This window comes from Chanos chanos, chromosome 7 (assembly GCF_902362185.1).
Source record: "Chanos chanos chromosome 7, fChaCha1.1, whole genome shotgun sequence".
Classification (NCBI taxonomy): Eukaryota; Metazoa; Chordata; class Actinopteri; order Gonorynchiformes; family Chanidae; genus Chanos; species Chanos chanos.
In genome coordinates, this window is record NC_044501.1 from 9,148,366 (window position 1) to 9,165,163 (window position 16,798).

At 42.5% G+C, this 16,798-nt stretch overlaps 1 protein-coding gene across 1 annotated transcript in view; it reads left to right on the plus strand.

Moving 5' to 3' along the window:
• The first annotated feature begins 14,568 nt into the window (after window positions 1–14,568).
• The window catches only part of marchf4a (membrane-associated ring finger (C3HC4) 4a), a 13,703-nt gene continuing 11,473 nt past the window's right edge, over window positions 14,569–16,798 (plus strand). The window contains exon 1 of the mRNA XM_030780774.1: window positions 14,569–15,048. Coding sequence (XP_030636634.1) covers window positions 14,569–15,048 — 480 coding nt within the window. The remainder of the gene's footprint in view (window positions 15,049–16,798) is intronic.

The window sequence follows — 16,798 nt, forward strand, 5'->3', positions numbered from 1 at the left end:
CTAAAGTGATGTTTTCTTTTACTCCTTCATTCAAACAAACAAAACCCAATGACTGTTTCTACACTGGGTCATGTTTGTCACTTGATTGTCTGAAAGTACTGTGGAATTATGGTAATCCTTTAAGCAAAAATGTCTCTCTCCCCAGTTATGTGCAGCTGTAAAAAGGAGTTTATGGTGGCTTTTTTTTTCATATTTCAACTCTGTAGTCTCTTGCTGCCCCAAAATAATCAATATGGAGTAACTCACCTACAAGAACAGATATGTCCTCCTGAAGTTCATAGAAGCCAGAGGTGAACCTGAGCAGGGTAACACTGGAGATTCATGGCTTTGTGATGCTTGGAACAAGACATGCAACCATTAGAATCCATAAAATGTTTTAAAAGAGTGTATGAACAATTTAGGAGTTTAACCCCCCCCCCCCAATCTTACCTTCAACCCTGTTTCCTCTCTGTTATTACAAACTCTGGATTCTGACAGAAAGTCTAGCTTTCACATACCTGGACGTTCTCTTGTCTTTGCCACCCTATGTTACGTGGATGAACTCATCAAACTTTTTAGATCAGTGCGATTAAACCCATGACAAACAGCCTTTTTACGTGATGTCAGTTTGGACAGGATCTCCCGGGTTGGGGAAAGCACAAGAAAGTCTTAATTCCTCTGGATTGAAATTGACGCTTAAGGATGGAAGAAGAGTTAGTGAATTAATGTCGGCCTAATGCACAAACCCCAATGCATGAGTCTCTCTCCTTCCAGCCCTCCTGTAAGCACACAGTCACAGATGGACGCGATAAAGCGTGACGCTGAGAGATTGATCTGACCTCAGATGCCAAGGCTGAGTTATCTACGCGGTCACCCGCCCCGTCCAAACAGCCCTGCCCAAAAGACAGATTAACGGTCACGCCAAAGGGGCCGAAAAAAAAAAAAAACCCCTAAGGAGAATATGAAAGGGGTCTCGCTTTCATTTAGTGAAGAGAAAGGAGACCACTGGTTGTTTGACTGGGTGTCAATGCTTTAGTTATCCGGGAAGATATAGGGGGCTTCATTTTGCGTTCAGAATCCTGGAAAAATTGATGCAATCTATCCACGCATCCGTGGTGAAAAACAGAAAATAAAAAAGGGAAAGGTGTCCCAGTCAGCTCTCTGACAAACACCCAGGAGTATTTGTAAAAGATAGTGCTGTCCATCCATGCTGCAAGCAATCAGGAGGAGGTGGAAAACGTGTTTGAGAAATGAGAAAGGGTGTTTTGGCTGGAAATTTGTCATCCAGTCTCTGAAATGAAAGCCACACAGTAGGGAAACGTCATTTCGACAGTCTATGGATGTGAGAATTGTGCTCTCATTTTGTCGGCACACATACGGTTCTTTTTTATGCAGTGACGGAAAGGCTCACCGAAATGCGTTCGACTGTTGGAAAGCGTTTCGTGAACGCATCTGTTTCTTTGTATCGTGCAAACCTAAGTGGAGATACATTAGGAACTGTTAAGATGATGGAGACCTGTCTCAGTACTGTTACATGCCGCCACTCCTCATGTTCTTTTCTGATAACATCACCCAAAGTCTAATTAGACAGAATTTCTTAAGCATGAACAAACATCACATGAGTACCTTATAGAGAATTCATCATGGTTTCCTCTATCCAGTCAAATAAGAAAGATCAAGATCTTAAGGACAGGGAGCACCGATCAGTGCTGAACTACAAGTCCCAGGTCCACTTTCACCATAATGACTTGTGTCAATGGCAGTAACATGACCTTGTCCATCAAGTATAACCAGTATAAGTACAACATAGTGGAGTTTCAGTAGCAAGCAGGTGACAAGGGAGCAGTTTTTCTGTTCCTCATGGAGGTCTGTCAGAGGTTGAACTGAGAGGTTGAGCTGAGGCGATTTATGAAACTACTGTTGAAACGAGAGGTCTTCCTACAGAAATCCGTCCGTCCTCTAACGGCAAGGGCCTACAGATTGTGTGATAATCTGTCTGAGCCCAGGATCCCTGTGCGAGGACACGTAAACACATCTCAAAGCTTCCCGAAGCCTGTCATCTGCTCCTCTAAATCCTGTTGGGAATGTTGGTTATATTGTGTATGTGTGTTTGGAGAAAACCCCCCCTGCGGTGCAAGTGTCCAAATCCAGTCCTGTGGGGGGGGGGGGGGGGGGCCAAGTTCCTGCTACTTTTTGTTGTCACATCTTAATTTGAGGATCATTTTTTAAAACCTGGAGAACAGGTGTGCACGCTTTGAAGCTAATTAGATACCTCAGTGGGTGCTTGATATGAAGATCAGCAGGACTTTGGCTTCTCCACAACTGGATTTAGGGGAACCCTGCCCCTACACAGTAGCAGGACAAAGGTTTTCCCCGTCTCACATTAACTAAGATCAATGTTGAAAGCCTGCCGACAGCTCTTGGCTTCATTCTGCGACAGCTCAACAGTCTTCTGGCCCAAAACCGGAAGAGTAATATTGTTTCAGAATTTTGAGGAGTTAAATCACGCCCTCTTTTATGACAAAAGTCAAAATGATTGCACAATATGGTCACAACAGAGTATCTGCCACCCTGTGATGGACTGGCCACCTGTCCAGGATGTTTCCCCGCCTTTTGCCCAGTGAATGCTGGGATAGGGTCCAGTCCTCTAATTAGGATAAGCAGTTTAGTGAGTGAGTGAATGAGTGAGTGACTGAGTTTGTGTGTGACTGAGTGGGTGAGTGAGTGGGAAGGCAGGTGAGTGGGTGGTCATATCTTACCTCCAGTTTGCAAAATATGTGTCATACACCATCAAAGTAGTTGAAGGCAGTGTAAAAAAAGAAACAACAAAAAAAACTATGTTTCAATATTCCCCATTTCAGAGTGAACAAATGTTGCGACACGAGATTAAAGTGCACTTGTTTTTGGTACCACTAGAGGACAGCTTTAAACTTCTTGTGCGCCCAGTGATACAGTTTAAGCTGAGGAAACCCACCTGATGTTTTCTACAAACACAATATACTCTGCTTTTGGTAAACGTTCTCTAAACTATGTCCAGACTGATAACCGCAATGAAATAGAAAAATATAATCCGGCCTCCTGTAGGAAGATTTTCCCATCTGGTAAAACGCTACGGTACATTTTAAGCCATGTTGCATATCATTTTCACTACATAAGAGAGAGGAATCACAGTTCAAAGTCTGAAAGCTTACAGAACAAAAGAATTTTGCATTTAGATGACTGCGTAGCAACGTCTTATTTGTTTTCAAAAGCATTTTCCATTTAGATTAACAATGTATAAATTTGTTATTTATATGCTGTGGCTTGGAATAAACTGATTTAACATAAATAGCGAAAACTGTGTAGATACAAAAGATGTTTGAAACCGGTAATGCAAAGGATAATAAAATTTAAAAAAAGAAAAGAAAGAAAGAGAGAAAGAAAGAAAATTACATTTCCACATTGAAATGTGGTTCACCGACGGTGTCTTGATTATTTTCTCTGTTTGCTGCCTCCCTGTAGCATTACTGAGTTCTGCTTACGAGCCTTTGACAACACGTGGTGTCAGCCTTTAGCTGTTTTAGTGTGAGAACAACTGTGAACCAGGTGGGTATAACATGGTATAAATCATTATTATCAAAGCGTGTGCACTGTCTAACTAGACTATTCTGTAAACAGGCTCAGTGAACTTCTGCTCTAATGTTTATTGCTCTGACGCACAATTCCCAAGAAAGACTCCAGTGTTCTTGTCTTCATATTTAAACGGCATGTCTTGAGACAAACTGCTAGCATTTCTTTTAATGTTATAATAGTCGAGGCAGTGCCTGGACATGTAGAGCTGAAGAGCAGAGAAAGTTTATGTAAAAAAAAAAAAAAAGGACTACGCTACTTAATCAGCATTAATCTCCTTAAGTCTGACTAACGTCTGATAATGATCCACACAGACAACAGGAAATCTTTGATTAGATAATTGCAGATCTGCTGTCAAAAGTGCTTCCTTCATTGTATGCCACATTTTCCCCCAGCACGAAGCAATTATTACTTAATTGTTATATGAAACAGGATGATAATTATGCCATTAGATTACATAAGTGGTCCACACACACACACACACAGAGTAGAATACAGTTTGCCATCTTTTCCTGGGAACAGGCCTTATGAACAACATATCTCTCATGGTGGAACAAGAGGCTAAATGTCACCCCTGTCTCCTAAATGTTTTGGAAAAGACCATTTTTCCATGTCTGTGTGCCTCAGTAGGTTTTTTTTATTCTTCTCTGTGTCACTGCATGCATTGACTTCAGAAAAACAAAACAAAACCATAAATGTTAAAATGTTAACGTTCAACACTCTGTTTACAAAGGAAGCACCGTGCTGGGATTGTGATCGTTATCTGCGGTCTGTGGTGGCAATTACAATTGCGAGAATTCCATTCACGGGCTTGTCAAGTTTATCGAGTAAAGTAACACGCGGTCAGTCGTCAGTTTGCTGACAAAATTAGGCACAGCAGTGCCTGGATAAGAGAGGATGGATGTGTTTCGCACGACAGATGGAGGTATTGAAAAAGAAGATGGAGGAGGCAGCCAAAAGCAGCATGGTGTTTCTTCTAAGAACTCTCTTTGAGATCTCCATCTCTGGCACGCTCAATAAAATTAACGCGGGGAGGGAGGGAGGGAGGGAGGGACAAATGAGACAGCCACTTAATATGTTCATCAACTTTAATGACAGCTGGGAGTCGTCTCAGAGGTACTCTGAGGAACACCTTCGGGAAGATTAAGTGTAGGCCGCTGTCAACTGCATAAAATACCCAAATGACATTTCGAGATCGAATGTCTAATCCACCTTTGACACACAGACGTTGAGTCTATTTGTGCGTTAAGCCCGTGTGTTGAGTAAACCGTTTACTTTGACAAGTCATTGGTCGTCTTTCTGGTTAGAGGTTTGCTTTTGCGCTTGATTTTGAGCACCCTGGATCTGAATTTTCGAGGTCTTCTCCTCTCCGTCTTTTGCTCCGGCGCGAGGCGGGGTTCGGCTTGCGACCCGCGCGTCTCCACGTCCTTCGACAGCGCGTGCATCTTCACGGAGTGGCGCGAGGACATCAGCTGACTCGACATTGACTGTTCGATGCTCACTTTGTTGGACGGTACAGTGAAACACCAGCCGCAGCACCAGCTGAAGACGACGGCCAGGGTGGCTGTGATTGTAATGGTGCAGAAGAGGAAGACCACCAAGAAACTGCCGATGTTCCACATGTCGCGCAAACCTTCGTATGACAGCTTGTAAAAAAGCCTGTCATACAGGTACGGTAGCTCTTGGGATGCAACCATGGCCATCTGGTCAGTGACTCACCTTGAGTGGGAAGCTCTGTTAAGGGCGGCAGGTAGGTCTGTGGTCAGCCTACTCAAAGGCAGGTCAGGGTTGTCAATGCATGAAATTAAGCAGATATTGTAAATGGGTTAAATGAACAATTTCTAGGCAAATAAGGCTTATAACAGGTGTACAGAGCTCTTGCTTAGTTTGGTCAAAAGTTATAAGGATTAGTCTAACATTACACTAAATTTCAGACATTCTTAACACAATTTAGCTATGATTCGCTGATGGTTTTCCATACTCACCTTAAGTCTGCTAAACTCAGTGCTGAGTTTAGCTGCTACATGGTTGATTTCAACCGCTTTCCTCTCAATCTGTTTAAAGTGAAATGTGTTGTATTAATTTACTTGGGATGTGGTCTAACCATTTCCGTTGAAATACTACCAATAATAATAACTAGCTCTAGTTCATTTGTCGATCGTTTACTTAAGTGAATCGGCCAAAAAAATTAAGCCCCCAAATAGGCCTATAGACCGACCGTACGCTTATCACCAGTGACGTTAGCACGTTGGCCAAATCAATCGCTGAATGCTAAGAATTTAAAGGAATTATCAATCATTTCGGTGATTTTTTTTTATTGTCAGACTCACCTTTTCAGTATCTTTGAGTCGTTTAATCTGCGTTACTCGGACAAATGAACATGTCTACCGAGTTCAAGATATTAGTTTTTGGAATTCGTCGGTATGGAGTTGTCATGGGAACAGAGCGCGAGTGGGAGTGTATGTTTGCGAGAAATAGACGTACGATTTTATCGACTGTCCAGTGAATATATTCAAAACAGATTAGTCTTGTGTATTTATATGACAAACACGGATGCGATTGCTGCTTTTCCACTTTTTCACCTAAGTTTTTCTGTACGATGAAGAAAACCATGCCGTGTTTTTACACGTAGTTAAAACTAGGTGCCGCGTATTTGTTGGCCCCTAAGCCCCGGTTATCAGAAGGACTCGAGGTGTTTAAAATGTTTAATACGTGGGCAATTAAAGGGGTAAAGAGGGAAAAAAACATTGTATTGTTCCCGGAGAAGAACTCTTGTTCTGTACCTTATAATGCATCAAGACTACTTGCGAAAACATGTTCACTTAACCGCATCTGAAAAGATAATAGCGTCGCACGTGGACAACAAGATTTTGTGACATGTTTTGATGTATTCAGGTTTGTGACGTGTGAGCATAAGTATTCAGGAGGTGTCCCCAGGACAGTGAGTACATATTTCACAACAGACACACGTTCGGCAGAGATGACCTCGCTCTGGGCTCAGCTATTATTACAGGCTAGAGCTGGTGCAACAGTAAATCAATGTGTGAGTCATGGGCTAGAGCACGCACACACACACACACACACTCACACACTAAGAGGTAAAAGCTGGAAACACTCAAAGTGACAGAGAGGGAAAAAATGTGCTAGAGTGAGGGAGAGAAACAGAGTGAAGTAGACATCAGAAAGAAAGGAGGAAACACACACACACACACATACACACGCGCACACACATACACATACACACGTGTGTGCCTGTGTATGAGACAGAGCGAGAGAAGGGGTGTTAATGAAGACATGCCTGGAATACAAGGTTAGAGTTATCACAGACCCGGGTGAGTTGAAATGCATAATAAATGATTAAGAGTTGAGAGTCTGGTTTTACCCTCAGTGTCTGACACCTGAGTGAACAGACTCCCACAGCAAGAGCCCTTCATGACCAATGAGAGAGAGAGAGAGAGAGAGAGAGACTCATGGCAAATAGATGATTCTCTGTCGCTTCGGGGAGCAGGAGGGAACAAAATAAAAAAAAAAATCAGACAGACGGATCAAAGAACGAGCTGATAAATATAGATAATTGGAGGGAGAGACCTGAGAACACAAGGATGGATCAAATACAGGAGTCAAGAGGCCTGTTTAAGCAGTGACTCTGTGAGAGAGGCTTGACAGGAAGAGGGAAACACAGGCACAAATCATATTGAAGGAATGTGGCAATGCACAGAATATAGCACATCAACCTCTAGTCTTATTTACCGAAGGGAAGGGAGGTGAGGTGCACAAAACTGCTTATGCAGCCGTTTAGTGACATCCTGACAGGCTTCCCGCTGTATTCGTAATGAGGGCGACAGCGTCTGTTATTTAAAGTTCTGCACTCCAGTCTTTACGAAGCGTCAGAGGAGGAAAAGAGATGCCTTCTTTCAAAATTAGTCCCGCCGCATAAATAACTGTTGGTCGAAGGATCGAGGGGGGGGGGGTATGCATGGAAATTTTAAAAATACATTTCATCCACCGGTGAAGAACAGTGGATATATCATTCAGAGTGCTTCACCACTAGAGTACTAATTAAGGAGTGACTGCAGGGGTAGAATTTCACACAGGACAAGTAACGCTGCCACTGCTAATTGGCACACTCTAGAACCTTGAAGAGGAGACTGTGTGTGTGTGTGTGTGTGTGTGTGTGTGTGTGTGTGTGTGTGTGCGTGTGTGTGTGAGTGTGTGTGTGTGAGTGAGTGTGTGTTTGTGATATTCATTTGAAATGGTGTGACATTTCCACACACACACACACACACACACACACACACACACATATATATGTTCCCTAAGCAGATGCATCCATATTCTGTTATTTCCACCCTCCCAGATGTGCAAAATTGGCTACTGTCATGGTTAAACTGAATTGCTGAGCAGTAAGCAGACACTTTTCACGTTTAAAAAGGAAGCACCTCTATTATCAGGTTTGTGAAAATACATGTGAAAGATATATAAAAAAAATATATATCCAGTGAATTCCTCAGAAATATATATTTGCTTTATTCACAGGAATATAAGTATGTATATGTATATGTATATGTATATATGTATATATATGTGTGTGTGTGTGTGTGTGTGTGTGTATGCGTATATATATTAGTTAGATATGTATCCATATGTGTGAGTATAAAAGAAATTAGAGATTAAAGAAACAATTAAACTTTTTTTTTTTTTTTTACCTCTGTGTGGGCAGTCTGCTTTGCTTAATCTGAATCTATGTCATTTGGACTGGCAACCGAAGTTGAAATATTTGGGGAAGAACTCTTGGCAGGCAGTGAGGACTCTCTGATCTTCATTTGACTCTGAGTGGAAAAATGACCTTCAGAGTCTCCCACGGAGAGAGAACCCACACTTTGACTGATTAGCCTGTTCATTCTTCTATTTATAGATCCATGGGTCATGTCAAGTCTACAGAATTCATTCTCTTTGCCTTCTGCACATTAAACCAAGGACTGTTTTTGTTGTTGTTGTTGTTGTTGGTCTGCAGTGTCTCATTCTTCCCTTACGACATCTCTGCCGGTGATGGCGGGTTTGACGCGTTGGGTTTGTTTTGACATCTGACTGTAATGGAGTCCCGAGATGCTAACGTTAACGTTGCCAAAACGTTAACAAGCCAAACTTCGTCCTCTTATATTCTGCACAGTAATGCTTCCAGTCAAAGACGCCAAACATCACGGCTGCTATATCACGTTCACTGGAGTGCATCAAAGAACCACAGAAAGAGTTATTCAAAAAGAACCAAACAAAAAACCAAACAAACATGTAAATATGTTCTTTAAACTTTTGTTTTCTGTTTTAAACACAGAAATTGTGTTCTGTTTTCTATTTTCTGGGGTATTTCTAATGCATAAAAAAAAAATATATATATATATATATATATGTATATCACGTCTGAGTTTTGATTTTATGTAACAGAAAACGTGCTACAGAAGGCCCTCTGGTATGATATGAAACATCTCTATGGTTGTAAGCCATCAAGAACATTTAGAGTTTTATCATTTTCATACACGAACATTGTATGTAGCGGTCGTGCATCGTCTCCTCACGTCTTCCTAAATCTCGCGTACACCCCCTGCGACTGAACTTTACAGGCATTGGTCTAAGGCCGGTAGCTTAGCCTAGCTTGTGAAGATCAAGTGATTTCTCAGAAAAGAAAAAGAAAAAAAAAAAATCGGCTCACTCCGCCACCGGGCCTTAAACAAGGACGGGTCAGTTAAGCCAGGATATACCAGCACCTCCTCAGATCTTTAAATCCGTCTCCTGTCACAGGGAGCAAAGCTTAAGCGTTCTCGCACAACCAACAAAACATCAGCAGAGTAACCCACCCTGCAGCGTTCTCACTGAGCTGTGTCTGAAGAGCCGAGACCATTAGAGAGTAGGGATTGTGTGTGTGTGTGTGTGTGTGTGTGTGTGTGTGTGTGTGCATGTATGTGTGTATTCACACAAGAGGAAAAGGAGGGAGGGGTTAGAGAGAAGAGGCCAAGGAGAGAGAGAGAGCGTTTCTTGCACATGTGTGCGTCAATCTGTGGCAGGTCCCTGGGAAGAAATGGGATAATCCCTCCTTTTTAAAATAACTTTTCCAGTAGAATGCTTCTTTCTCTCTCTCTCTCTCTCTCTCTCTCTCTCCGCGGCCCTGGTTGGGCCAAAGAGCTTGTCAAAGACACATGCCTATGCTTCAGTGCACGAGCAAAGCCAGGGCAGGACGAGGAAACAGTCCTACATCACATTACTTCCAGCAACAAACTCTTCAAACAAAAAAAAAAAAAAAATAGAAGAAAAAGAAAATGAAATAACAGAGTGTCTGTCTGAAGAAAGAGAGAGAGAGAGAGAGAGAGAGAGAGAGAGACATCTTCATCTCGTTCAGCTGAGGGAGAAGAATCCGATTTCAGTCTTTAATGAGACAATGTAATACAAAACCTCTTTTCTACCAGTCAGTGAGGAGAACTATTAGTCAGCAGATTTCTGTGTGGAAAAGGTCAAAGATTGCATGATTTTCCCAATCACATGATGAGCTTTCAAACAGAGAGCACCAAACAAATCAATAACCACATGAAAACACCCCATGTGTTACTAATAAATTGTTTGGATGCTTAGTTATTGCGCAATGGTTTGAGATGCCATCAGTTTTAGAGGGTCTTACAAGACCGAGATACTATCTTAACTTCTGTAGACCTATGCCATATTGCTAAGCAAATATGACATTTAAATCCACAGGGATTTAAATTCCACATTTATTGGGAGGTATGGCAGCAGTTAAAAGTAGAGGTGGGTTCTGGGAAATCACAGTAAACAATGAAGCAACAGTCAGGATTAACTTCAAATATCTTTACATTTTTTCTGAATTCTCATTTCTCATCTTAAGGCGTTCAGCACGGCAAGACCGGGAGGTGTCTGTCAGGTCTATCAGAACCATTGTTCTCATCCTCAGTACCTTTGGGTTCGACCTCATGGTTCTGACTCCATCCTTGAGGCAACCAGAGAAGAACAGTAGTTCATTTATGGCCATGTTCCTAACTCCTGGAACACAAATGTTTACCCCGGATAATAGGAATAAATATGACCTATTTACATCCTTTTAATTTCATCTGCTGGTGTGGCTGTTCTGACTACTTATTTCAGTGGACCAGCCTTGACTAATGTCATTTACGTTTTGAAGTTCGGAAAATGTATCGGAAAATATCTTTGGTGGGCTGACAGGGAAAGGATTATTGCTATACTGCAGTTTTATATCCCGTCTTGAAGATTAATAGTAAAAGACGTTACTTTGTCCTGCCTCCTGTCAAAGCAAATAAAAACAGCGTCAACCACAGTACATACCAAATAGCAGACCTAACCTTAGCTCCTGCTTCTTTTTTGACCCACTGTTTTATTAAAAAAAAATGTTTACATGGAAAAAATCCACTGTCAATACAACCACCACACAACGGCAAGGTAAGTCAATGTAGTGTTAATTACAGTTAGGCTGTTCTGGAATGTGGTTGTGTCTGATGAAAAAAATCAAGTGATTGATCGAAACACTGTTGAACAGATTAACACATACCAAGGTATAAACCATAAAGAGAAGAGAAGAGGGTGGACTGGCCCTTTAAAGTGTGTTTTACTGGTTCTACTTTGTTCTGCTCTGATTCCATGTCCAGGGACTGGAATAGAGACTTGGTGTTGTAAAGGAGAAGATCCTAGAGTTCTTGAACATATGGGAAGTTATTAATTTACATGAGCTCACTCTATATCTCAGTGAAACAGTGAGATCCTCTACAGCTGAGAGCGGGAGAGAGAGAAATTATAATTGTGTCATGTTGTGGGTTTTTTTGTAAGTTAACAATTTAATGATTTCATTGAATAATGAATGTGATAATTACCTACAAGCCAGAGACAAAATATTCTTTTCAGTGACACAAGGGGGGGGGGGGGGGGACTTCATTGAGAAAAACGAGTCAACATTAAATCACAATCACATAATAACCAAATTTTGTCTAGACACAAAATGAATTCTGTTAGCACTAAAGAATACTACATCAACAAAAGAGAAAAGATATTTCAACATTACTTGCTGGGTACAAACTTTCACCAATAGATCTGAATTTGTGCTGTTGACATTTAATAAATGAATTTGGTTGGCTAAACCCATTATCTCAATAGAGCACTAAATAAAGTTTGGTACAGCCCCTGCCTGTAGTTGAGTCTTCCACAGAAACGTCGCTGGAATGTAATGGTTTGGCCAGCTCCAGGGGGCTGTTTTGCAACGAGGGCCGTGCCTCGTCTATTGAGATAAATGACCGTGTGTAGATCCCTTCCAGTCTCAAGGGATAGTTGCCAAACGTTTAAACATTCCATAATTTATTTCCTCTCTTTTAATGCAAAACCTCTGCATCTAAATCATTTTGCTCTCGGTGTCGATTGGTCAGGTCTATCAGCTTCTACATTTCTGTGGAAGCACAGAGGAGCGGACAGAAAAGGGCGAACCCAGGACGGAGAGCAGACTGTCTTTGAGGGTTAGTGTCTCAGAGGGAGAAAAGGTCTCCACTCACTCTCTGTTATTCCTTTCCCTTTTCATTCATTCACTCTCCCCCCCCCCCCCCCCCAATCAAACTCTTTTGTCCTTATACTTATGTAAGCTCATCAGTGTTGCTTCAGACCTGTATCCTAGCGCTGGGAACAGCGGAACAAAAACAACATGTGACATACAAAGACTCATTGTCTCCATAAAATCAAAGCATGCCGAGTTTGATCAAATCCTGTGCGTTCCAGTTGGTTTCAGATATGGACACAAAGTCATTTTCACTCCGGTGTCTCTGTGCACATAGGATAGGAATGGTTGTCTAAAGCTCTTTCCTTGAGTTTTGGTTGTTGCGAGCAAATCTGACCCCAGATCAGCAGCCAGTCACCAGCAGCCAGCAGCCAGCTCTTTCGATATCACTATTCGTTATTGGCTTCAGGAAGCAATTTTGCCTATATCTTGATCTATAATCAGTTCATACAACCTCCTTCCTCGTTTTGACCATTATAAGCCAAACATTAATGCTGATCCCAGGTCAGTATTATGCTGCTGCATGCAGAGAGAGGCGAGGAATCTCCCCGTTTTCTATTTTTAGATGAATTCATGTGCTCCCTGAGTTCAGCGGGTTCAACAGTGAGGTGGATGGCGATGGTGTTGGGGGGTGGGGTGGTGATGGGGGGGGGGGGGCGATAGTAATCTCTCCTGGACTGTAATGCTTCTTATGGCATAGCAAGAATGATAAATTATTGAGCGGTGAAAACCAAAGAGATTGTGTGGATGCATATTACAGACTTCTCCGCCGTTTGTAGCCTGCCCATTCAACTTGAAACTGACAGGGAGTAACAGAGCTACAGAAAAAGGGTTTTTCACGTTTTTCCTGTTTAATATTGGTCGTAGTACACAACTGTTCTGCATGCACAAAATCAGGTCAAGTAAGACCTTAAAAAATACAGTATAGAAAATATATTAATTATTGTAAAACATTTGATTGTAGCCAGGGGCCATGACCAATTCAAGAACGTGGTTTAAAAAAAAATCCTTTCACTGCCCGTGCGCTCGCCCCCATCTGCTTGCATCACTAGTACGGAGAGACGGGCCCGCGCCTGGGAGCTGTCCCAGGCAACATGGTGCTGAAACCGCAGTAATAGCCAAGGTCCTCTTGTTTCGCTGATAAAGATATATAACCCACGTTCTTGGGATATGACAAAGCTGCCCGGCCGCGGCGTTTGTGCTGATAGACCGCGAGAGTAACGATTCACTTTGCTTTGGGATATTTTTTTTTTTTTTTTTAGTTAAACATAGGATCGTGCAGTTCGAAAAAGGGGAATGCTACCTAGTCTGATTTGATCTGGAAATGATTTGGTTTACTCTACAGAGTCATGAAAATCGCTTTGGGAATTGTGCGAGTGAAGAAGAAACAACTGCTCGGCGTTTGAAGAGATACCGTTACAGATAAACCGTTGACACCTCACCTTAGCAAAAGGGACAAGAGCTACGGGAGACATCTGAGAACGACCAGAAAGCTACACCTGGATGACACAAAGAATACAAAAACACTGGATATCTTCCTAGACGCGAGCAATGGTGGACTAAGTGATATTGTAAACGAATAGCTTACGGGAATACAACTGAACAAATAGTTGCCTAATATCAGGATCCGCTTAAAAACGTGTAGCTAACGATTGGCGAAACACGTATTGCATATTATTAGTGCCAGCGTGGTTTTTCGAAGCAAATTTGTTTGTCTGCTATTGGGCAAAACTCGTATTGTTCCATTTTTTTTCGCTTGGCGTTTACTATTATATTTGCACTTCCTTTTTTCAGCACTGGTTCATAGATAGCGTTTTCCATCGCTGCTGTAGGGTATCGATTTCGTGTCAAAGGCTGGTCCTAAATGGAGAATGGAGGACCTGACATTTTCCCTCTTGTAATTCGTCTGCTTGTGAGATTTATCACTATAGCATCAATGATGTATCCTACACTTTACAAAGGGATTGTAGCTTTTTAGACCACCGCTTTGTTTCCTCTCTGTCATGAGAATAGTCCGTTTAAATTGCCCTAAATCAGCATATAATTACTATAGACTAGACAGGTGATACGACAAGGTGTCTGGTTGTATTCTAACTGAAGTAACATTTGAATGTGGGAAATGGGAGCGTTGTAAGCACTTTTGGAAGCTCCAGTAGCTGAAATGTGTTTTCTCCCCGAATTTAGAACGTAAGCCACGTCGAAAACAAACAAACAAATAACGCACTGACCGATTCGATTAAAAAATTCAAACCAAAAAGTTCTTTGTCAGCTAACGTTGTTCATTGACGGACGCTCTAGGAGACGGTATCCTAAAGGTATTTTTCGCTCCTTGAAGGCCTGGTACCGTATGTGAGTAGACTCAAAGTTCACAAAGCTCTTTAAAGGGAAAAAAATACACTCTTTCTCATCATTAACAAAACGGGCACATGTTGTTGGCCTTGGGTGTCATTGTATGGTGCTGGGGATTGTTGAGTCGCAGACCGATGCTGCGCCGCCAGGGCATGCAGAAAAGCCGCTGCTGCGTCTTATTTAGTGACCTGAAGGTTTTCCTTCTCAGGCCACAACCACCCTCGGCACCGCCACCTGCGCTCACACCCATGAGTGGCCAAAACACAGAGAGCAATGCGACGAGTAGCGCCGCGGGGAACAACTCTCTAGCTAACGGACATCACCAACCATCGGGCTGGACTACGCTGCCTACAGGGGAGTCTGCTGTCGGCGCCAATGAGGGTCGGGTAACCGAAGATTGGGCTAGTACCACTGTCGAACCGACTGGGACTCTGGATTGCTGCAGTTCGTCGGAGGATTGTTCCAAAGAGAAGTACGATGAAAGATCACTGAACAGTTGTACGGACAGCGGAGTGAGGACTCCTTTGTGTCGAATTTGTTTTCAGGGACCGGAGCAGGTAAGAGGACAAAGCGCGGTTACCAGGATCTTTTGGATTGCTGAGGTTTTGATGTACATAATCGGACTCACCTGTGTAGATCTCTCTCTCTCACTCCCTCTCTCTCTCTCTCTCTGTCTTCTCTTCTCTTCAGTTTTATAGTGAAACCCCCTGGAGGTAAAGCTAAAGTAACCCGAGATATTAATGTGCTCAGTTTTGTTGAACAATGAATATTTACTATGTGTCTAAAAGGTCAGTATCATGAATACAAATGCTAGATCTGTATATGACAAGACACACAGAGAAGATTCCTGCATTTACAGATTGGCAAACCGACACATTAGTCATGAGTGCACAGTCCCTCCTGCCTTCCGACTGGATCTGCAGTCCCTGCCCACTGTGCATGTAATACTAAAGAGTCTATGGAATGTCTCTCATATACATATACATACATATATCCTCAAAGCGTACCGCTCATATGCAACGTCAGCAATGAGCAACGTTAGTACACAATCACACAAAGCTGACAGGGTCCTTGAAATAATTCTACGAAATAAGTCTTTTCATTTGAAGAATAGATATTGTTTGGTGTGTGTGTGTGTGTGTGTGTGTCTTTGTTTCTGTGTGAGTGTGCATGTGGTTGTGTGTGTAATAGTGTGTTTCTTTCTTTCTCTCACTCCCTCTCTCTCTCTCTCTCTGGCTCTGTCTCTGTCTCTCTCTCTCTCTCTCTCTCTCTCTCTGTCTCTCTCCATCCATCCATCTTTGGGGGGTGTTGTTTTGTGGAGCTGCTGATGTGATAGATGGGTTTGTGTCCATAATAGAAGTGAGACTGTGAACAGATGGGTCTGAAGAGATGCTGTTCTCTAGTTGATCTTTAAGTCTGCGTCTCTCTCTCTCTCTCTCTCTCTCTCTCTCTCTCTATCTCTGAGAAATTCCACATGCTCGCGGCCCTGATAAAGAAGCTCAATTTCTCTTCTCCTTTTCTCCTCTCTTAATAAATGCCGACCAACAAAACCCCCGAGGGAGAGGGGGGGGGGGGGGGGGGGGGGGTTTGTGGAGGGGTTTTGAAGGGAGAGGAGGGGGCGCGTGTGGTGTAAATGTCGAAGCACTGCTTGTTTTCTCCAGGGTACAGCACGCTCAGGAGCAATTACTGCCCCCCCCCCCCCCAAAAAAAATAATGTTTTTTCTCATTTTCTCATTCGCTGGATAGACCTCGCTTCACTCACACAGAAAGGCTGTGGAGATGCTCTTCACCGTTAGGCCTTGATTTAATTAAACAGAAAATGAAAGAAAAAGAAATGAAGAGAGAGAGAGAGAGGGAATATGAGTCTTAAACGTAAAACGAGCAAGATAGTCGCGGAGAGGGACGAAATGTGATTTATTTATTTATGGGTTTTTTGTTGTTGTTGTTGTTGTTAAATTTCTTGAGCCAGTTCTTAGGTTATCGATCAGGATACACATGTCCTTGTTGCTCAGGTAGCTGAATCAGATTTATGTATAAACAAACAGAATGATGAAAGAAAAAACTCATGTCAGAAGACTAGCTTCCCATTCAAATGAGCCGTTCGTACCATGATTACAGCTCATTAGTGAATGTGAAGCATGGTCTTTGAGTGAGTCATTGTTGAATAACATCAGGCAGGAGGTTAGGTCAGTCTGAGAACTGGGGGGGGGGGCTCTGACACCCACAGATTAGTCAAACCCCAGCAGAGAGAGAAAGAGAGAGAGAGAGAAAGAGAGAGAGCAAGCGAGAGCCCAAGCAGAGTAAGTA